The sequence below is a fragment of the Psammomys obesus genome, unplaced genomic scaffold (genome assembly GCF_907164565.1).
Source record: "Psammomys obesus unplaced genomic scaffold, mPsaObe1.curated_primary_1811, whole genome shotgun sequence".
Taxonomy (NCBI): domain Eukaryota; kingdom Metazoa; phylum Chordata; class Mammalia; order Rodentia; family Muridae; genus Psammomys; species Psammomys obesus.
In genome coordinates, this window is record NW_026585686.1 from 1582164 (window position 1) to 1590371 (window position 8208).

The 8208-nt window shown below is 42.2% G+C and overlaps 1 protein-coding gene across 1 annotated transcript in view; it reads right to left on the bottom strand.

Moving 5' to 3' along the window:
- Positions 1–8208, bottom strand: part of Acer2 (alkaline ceramidase 2) — a 42055-nt gene that overhangs the window by 23777 nt on the left and 10070 nt on the right. Inside the window, exons 2-3 of the mRNA XM_055629571.1 lie at positions 4382–4496; positions 3485–3626 (exon numbers count right to left, since the gene is read on the bottom strand). Coding sequence (XP_055485546.1) covers positions 3485–3626; positions 4382–4496 — 257 coding nt within the window. The remainder of the gene's footprint in view (positions 1–3484; positions 3627–4381; positions 4497–8208) is intronic.

The following is an 8208-nucleotide window of genomic DNA, read 5'->3' on the forward strand; positions in this document are numbered from 1 at the left end:
TGGTCCGAGTTTTACAGGAGATCCTGTGGTGGGTCAGCATAGTACTTTACAGTGAGCACATTATAAAGCACGCTTTCTGCAGCTTGGGTTGTAGTTAAGGCGCAGAGCGTGTGCAAAGTTCTAAGTTCAGTTCCCAGTAACAGACAGACATAGGCAGAAAAAAAGGCAGGGAAGAAAGAAGGAATGGAGGGACCTTAGAGCCTACTTTTCTCTTCTAATTAGAAGGCAAGATAAAGCTCTAATACCAACTTGCTTTTTCTCATTTTTTTTTCCCTTTTATAAATAGGGGACTGAGGGAGGGATGGTGGGATTGAGAGGGGACGAGGGAGGGGGCTACATCTGGGTTATAAAGTGAATAAACTGTAATTAAAAAAAAAACAAAACAACAACAACAACAAAAATGAAAGCATGCGGGCTGGAGATATGTTCGGTAGTCAAGAGTGCATATTGCTCTTACAAAGGACTCAAATTCAGTTCCCAGCTTCCACATTAGTCAGTTCACAGTAATCCGGATGTAACTCCAGTTCCAGGGAAGCTGACACCTCTCTCTGGACTCCACGGGCAACTGCATGCACATGTGCACATTCCCACACATAAACACATAATTAAAAATAAAACAAATATTTAAAAAAGACAATTATCTACTCTCCCTGAAAACCCAGTTCTATTCCCAGCACCCACATGGCGGCTTACAGCCAGGTCCAGAGGATGAGATACCCTCTTCTGGCCTACATGCACACAATAGACAGACATACACATAAATACAAATAAGTACATCTTTCCATTTTAAAAAAAATAATAGTAAATGTATGTTGTTTTATATGTGGATATACGTATGTGTGTATATAATCCACTCAATTGATCCTAAAAGTAGGCTATCACATGCACACAGAATTATACCATGTGTTTTCTGTAGCCACAAATATTCTTCTGATTCAGGCTTCAAAAAACAACCAATCTTTTTTTTTTTTCTATTTATTTTATTCTTAATTACATGTATGGGTAAGTAATGATACTTACACATACCTTGATGTAGCATATTACACAACACAGATAGCAGGCTTTGTGTGACTTTAGAGCAGACTTGGATTAGCTACTAATGTGTGTTTCTATGTTCTAGAATAATCACTAAAAAATTCTAAAATCCAAGAGCCAACTGAGAAAATAAAATGAGAGTAAATGAATGATATGCCATAAAATAAGTAAAACACTTCACATATATGCTTTGAAATTTGAGCAAAAAAAAAAGTATATTACTGTAGGTTGGTCAACAGTAACAAGGGCACCTCTTGGTTGAGAGCTGGTGTTGACAATGAATCAAGGAAGTTATGCAAACAGCTGTACATGCTGTTCAATTTCACTGTGGATGTAAACATACTCTAAAGAAATGGGATCTCTCTCTGTTTTTTGGTTTTGTTTTGTTGGTTGGTGGTGGTGGCTGGTGTTTGTTTGCTTGTTTGTATTTTTAGAAAGTGACCCAGGAGATATAACGCAAACTATTTGCTTAACATCCTCAAGGCCCGAAATTCAATTCCAAGAACCAAAATTAAAAACATGACTTATAGACTGGAGAGCTGGCTCAGCCGTTAAGGGCACTTGCTGCTGTTTTAGAGAAACTGAACTGGGAACAGAGTTTCCACTTCAGGCAACTCAGCTACAGAAAATCCACCATCCTCTCTGGCTCGCTAGAAAATGAACACATGTGGCATACTTTCAGACAGATGCACAAGATAATAAATTAAAAGTAATAATAAATATTTAAAACTGTCATTCATTAAACATATCACAGAATCACACAATGCTAATGTCAGGAATAAACACAAATTCTGTGAGTAATAGTGAATTATTTTTTTAAAAATATGATCCAATTCAAACATATTATTGACACTAATCAGAAAATTACAAATAAGATTAGTAGTTGAAGATGAGCTTAGTAAATCTAAATAACTATATCTATCTAAATAAGTATGTGAAATCTAAATAACTATATCTATCTAAATAAGTATAGATACAGGTGCTCACGGGGCCCAGAGGTCTTGGACCTCCCAGAGCTGGAGTTACAGGCAATTGTGAACAACCTAACATGAGTTCTGGGAACTGAACTTGGGTCCTCATTAAGACTAGTCCATGCTCTTAATCACTGAGCCATTGTTCCAGCCCCTGAAATCTTCATCTTTAATAACTGCATTGCTCCTGCCCCTTTCCAACATGCATAGAAATTATCATTAAAATTGCTTTGTTTGTTCTGATATAACTCTTCCCTGGACAGGCATAGCTTGCTTCACTGACTACAATTTTTTAAACTGTTTATCCATATTTTATATGTATTTTGACAAAACAGAGTATCCTGAAGGTGAATCTGTATCAAACACGTTTGGGTACACTTCTCATCTTCAGTGGGCTAATTTACTCTCTGCCTTCAAATGAGAACAACCTCACACAGCTTCCCAGCTGGGCTCCCTCTGATCAAACTTGAAATCAGCATAGCTGTCACTGGCCCAGGCCACCAGCTCCCATTCCCAATTTGACACTCATCGCCCTCATTTGTGTGTTGATTTGCAATCACCCCAACCTGGGTTCAGTGGAGGAGCATTAGAGGAAGACACTGTTGCCCTGTTTATTGTTTATCTTAGGGTTGAGAAAAAACACATAGCATAAAATAAGTGTTCAAAATACTTGCTTAATAACCATAAAATCGGGCTGGAGAGGTGGCTCAGAGGTTAAGAACACTGGCTCCTCTTCCAAAGGTCCTGAGGTCAATTCCCAGCAACTACATGGTGGCTCACAACCATCTATAATGAGGTCTGGTGCCCTCTTCTGGCATGCAGGCACACATGCAGACAGAATACTGTATAAATAATAAATAAATCATTAAACAAACAAACATATAATTGTAACACAATAGCTATTGAAATGCATCCCTTCCTGAAATTCTAGGTTTCCAGCTCTGAGTCTCTCTCTTTCTCACACACACACACACACACACACACAGTGTACACTGGTGTTTATCTGTATGTGTTATAATAAAAAAAAAAAAACAACAAAGAAACAAACAAAAAGCCAGTATGATGCAACCTAGAGCTACCTCTGTACCTTAAAGAACAAAGTCATCAACAAAAACCTGCTTCATGTGTATGAACCTGGTGGATTGGTTTACACTTGAGGACACATTCTAGCAGGAAACCAAAGGACTTTGTAATACCACCCAAAAAAGATTCTCTTCCATTGGAAGTGTTTTCACTCTTGCTCATATCACACAAATGAGATCTCTGACTTTTTTGTCTCTAACATAATGTACATCCTTCCCCAAGCATTTCTTCTCTTATCTGTCGACTCAAATGTACAGTCGGATCATTAAACTGGTGGATGATAAGCAAGTGTGTGCTGAGCTTGTCACTAGCTGAGCCCACTCACACAGTGATTTGCTTGATGGGTGTCTTACATCGAGAGCCACATCTAGCAAAGGCCTTTAACACAAACTTACCTGTCATTCCGAAAGATCTTTGGTAAATACCTCCTTGGAAACCACATGGCCAAAGCACACATCAAAACCCAAAGGATGGCAAGCTCATCAAGCATCTGACCCAGGAAACTAAGAGTTGCATGGAAGTAGACAGAGCCAATTCCTAGGAGCAATCACAACCAAAAAAAAAAAAAAAAAGATTAATGCCGAACAGACAGCTTCAGGATAGTCATTCTCCAGGTACTACTGGAATCACCAGCTCACTCTTGAGAGAAAGAGACAGAGAGACAGACAGAGACGGGGGTTGGGGGGGAGGGGAAAGTGGAGAAAGAAAGAAAAGAAACAAACAAAGAGAAACTCACAGAGCCCAGGCAATGCAGACCTAGAGGCTGGAAAGAGGGTTTCAGGTTGGGCTCAAACGTCAGCACATTACAACAGTAAGAATTCCACAGCCAGGCACACTCTGTCTCCGTCCTCTGAACCTTCACGATAACAGGCAGTAAATAAAAGTCGACACTATCTCCCTGTCAAGAATTCCCAAACAGCCGGAGAGGAAACGGGAATCACACAAGTATTTCACAGAACAATGAGGGACCCAGCGTCTAAATATTTTTCTTTAAGTCCTTTGGAGCCACATCTCATCGGACTTCAATTGTTTCAGAGGTTCTTCAGAAGTTCTCAGAGAGCCAGGCTGGCACACCACCAGTGGCTGCCCCAGAGGCTGAGCGCCGGTATGTGACAATTACAGGCAGCCTTGTTATCAGGCCAGCACTCAAGAGTTCTTTTGGCATCAGGGGAGCAGTGGCTAAGACGTCAGAGCGACTCTAGTTTACAAAACATTATGTTCAGAGGGGACAGGAAACATTCGGGGTCCTACTTCCTCCCTTTCAATCGCTGCTCTCGCATGACTCCGCTTACCCACTACCACTAGCAGAGTCCATATTAAGTAGATGCCGCTGTTGAAGCACGTCGCATACTGTCGGAACAGGCACATGCAGATGGGCGGTAAAATGAAGAACAAGAAGTTGCTGATCTAGAGGGGAGAGAAGCACGAAAAGATTAGCATTAAGGAAAAGCCTAGAGAAGTAAAGCTGTGTGTTCCAGGTGTGTCCTTGGCACACTGGAGTGACTGTGACTGTGTCATCTTGCGCAAGCGCTGTGTTTTTTTAAATTGCAGACACACAGCGCAGGCGTGGTGGGGTTAGGGGTGAGTGCGGAGGACGGGACACAGAGACTCAGAACGTCTCGAAGACTATGTAGGAGGCTCCTTGCTGCCTCTTTTGATCATAGAAGCGACTGTAATCAGCATCATGTAGGCTAGAGGTAGGCTCAGTGGTAGAGCCCCGGCCTAGCATCAAACCCAGGGGTCAATCAACAGGGAGGTGAGTTGGGGGGAGGGGGACACATGAATGCTTCAAGCTCTGAAAATTTCCTAAACTTCTTTCCTGATTCAAAGAACCAACAACTCTTGCTTTCCACATGAGGAAATCAATCTTTCCAAGGTACCTCTCAGTTACCCTGTCAGTTTTCTGACCCTAATCAAAAGCTATTAGAAGAAAATCAAGTTTATACGCTTTGGGGTCATGAGAGCAGGAGAGCTGCCAGGCCTGGTGGCGCAGGCTTGTGATACCAGTACTCAGACGGAGGCAGGAAGGTCAGGAGTTCAAGGAGAGATTCAGCCACTTAATGAGCCTAGGTTACTATGTGCTGCGTTATGAAACTGCAGCAGCAGCCCAGAAAAAAGGAGAGAGAAATTTGTATTATAACTTGCAAATTTTATTTGCACTTAAATCTATTATGTCTCCAAGAAACAGTCAATTCTTTTTTTAAAAAATTTTAATAATGTTTTATCTAATGTAATATAGTATAAATATTGTTGTCTGAATTTGTAATCACTACTAAAATACCATTAGCCTAGCAAGACAGCTTGTACCTAGATTCCAACTTCTTGGGAAACTGAGACTAGAAGGACTGTGAATTTGATTAGTTAAATATAGGCAACCTAAACAAACAAACAAACAAACAAACAAACACACAAACCAGGGGCTGGAGAAATGGCTTAGCAATTAAAAGCACAGTCTACTCTTCTAGATGAGCTGGGTTTGATTCCCAGAACCCATGAGGAGTCACAACCTTAACTCCCATTCCATTCCAGAGGGTAGAGGGTCGGATGCCCTCTTCTGGCCTCCATGGGCAATGCATGTACACAGTGAGCAGCCATAACTTGCAGGCAGGACACCCATACACACAAAATAAAAAATAAATAAATCTTAAAAAAAAAAAAAAGCCAGTAAATCAATAAAGGAAAATATGACCTGAATAAAAATAACGATTAATTAGTACACATTCTTTTAAACCCAGTGTAAATGTCACAGATTCGGCAAGTCTTAGTTTTTAGCCACATCTCCTGTGTTCACAAGCCACGCTGTAAGGCACAGTTCTGCGACCTGACTCAGTACATCTCAGTTGTAGGATGCTTGTCTGGCATTGGTAAGGCCCTGACTTCAATCACCAGAATCACCACAAAAAAAAAAAAAAAAAAAAAAACAAGGAAATGAATGAATAGATCAAAAGGAGGAAGAAGGGGAGCAAGAGGGTGGGAAGACAGAAAGAAAAGGCAAGAGGCAGCAGCAGAGGGGCCATGAGCTCCTCAGACAACTAACCTGCTGGCTCCAGGTTGCATTTTCAGGCTGCAGAACTGTGGTACTGTAAATGGCGAGATTTAAGGTATTTGTTATGGGAGCAGAGGCGGAGTTGGCACCAATGTTTTTGTAATTAATTGTGCACTCACCAGTGGGCTTTTGAGGTGTTTCGCTTTTGTTCTACAGTCCTACCAACAGTGTGCCCTTACTGGACAGTATTATACTCTGTTGTTCATTTTTAAAGTCAGGCCATCCCAGTTGGTATACAACGGTAGGGACATTCGGCCCAAGGGCGCCGCCTCCTTCCTCTCCTCCCTTCCCCTGACATTCAGCTTTCTAAGCGTGGTCCCCAGTTGCTGAATGAGGAGCCTTTGGCCCAGGCCTGTGCGTGTAGAATGTAAAGATAACGTCTAAGTCTAAACGGGCTTTAAACACTGGAGGTGAGGTGGGAGGTGAGAGACTTCAAGAAACAAAACAAGTGACTCTGCAGTTCAGAACATGTGCCGTTGCTTCAGAGACCAGGATTTGCAGCAACTCCAGCTCCAGAGAATACCATGCCTCTGACCTCAGAAGGCACTACATTCACACACACACACACACACACACACACACACACACACACGCTTAAAATAATAAAAAGGCTAGAGAGATGGCTCAGTGGTTAAGAGCACCTGCTGCTTTTACAGAGGATCCTGGTTCAGCTCCCAGGAACCACATGACAGTTCACAGCCATCCATAACTCCCGTTCCAGGCAATCCAACACCCTCTTCTAACCTCCTCAAGCACTAGACATGTATGTAGCGCACATATATACATGGAGACAAAACGCTCATACACATATAGAGAACAAATAAATCTTAAATAATAATAATAATAATAAATATTTAAAAAATAAAAAGAGCGAGGCCTGGCTGCTCATACGTATAATCCCAGATACTCTGGGGGGTGAGCCAAAAGGATCACAAGTAAGCCTTACTAGGCTGCAGTGTGAATTAACAGCCAGCCTGGACCAATTAGTGAGACCCTGCCTCAAAATTGAAAAATCAAGAGAGCAAGGCTGGCAAGGTGTCTCAGTGAGTAAGGGCACTTGCCACTAAGCCTGACAATAAGAGTTCAGGTCCTGGGACCACCAGGTGGAAGGGAAGAACCAACTTCCTTAAGTCGTCCTCTGACCTCTACATACGTGCTACAGTAGGCACGCATCCACACACACAAAGAAAGGACATGACCATACCTGTTGGCTAATATAGAAATGTGAGTTTGATGATGGCTCAAAGGAACCATGTGGGCACCTGAACTCCAGACAGCAGGGCAGAAGGGCTCCCCCCCCAACACACACACACACCTCAGAAACCACACAGGTATCATCCCAATAAAAGAAGTCACAGTAGGGGCTGGGAAGATGGCTTAGTCAGCGAGTGCCGCACAAGCATGAGGGCTTAGGCCTGGACACCCAGCACTCCTGCACCCACGTGAGAAGCTGGGTTTCACGATTTAATGCAAGTGCTAGGGAGGTAGAGACAGGAGGATTTTTCAGGCTTGGTGGCAGTTGGTCAAGCCAAATCAGTGAGCTCTGGGTCCCACAGACAATAAAGTAGAAGGGGATTAAGGACAGCAGCGAACTTCAAACTCTGGCCTACACACGTGCGCGCGCCCATGTGCGCGCATACAGAGAGAGAGAAAAATATCTTAGCAAACCTCAGAACTCGGGCACCCCTTGGAAATGATACAGGGATTCAGAAAGAACAGAAATAAGAGAATAATAAACTGAGAGAACGGACTCTTTATGTACTCTTGATGACCTTGAGTGAAACTGAATAAGTGTTCTTTTCCTCAGGCTCGGAGAGAGAACTGCTCTCATTTATACGAACTAAGTGAGGAGTGAGAGAGATGGCCCAGAGTTCAATTCCCAGCGGCTGCTCACAACCATCTGAAATTCCACCTCCAAAAGACCCAACACCCTCCCTGGCAGCTATGAGCACAAAGCATTCATGTGGTGCATAGATACAGTGCAGGCAAAATACCCCATACATACATATATATATATATATATATATATATATATATATATATATATATATATATATATATATATATATATAT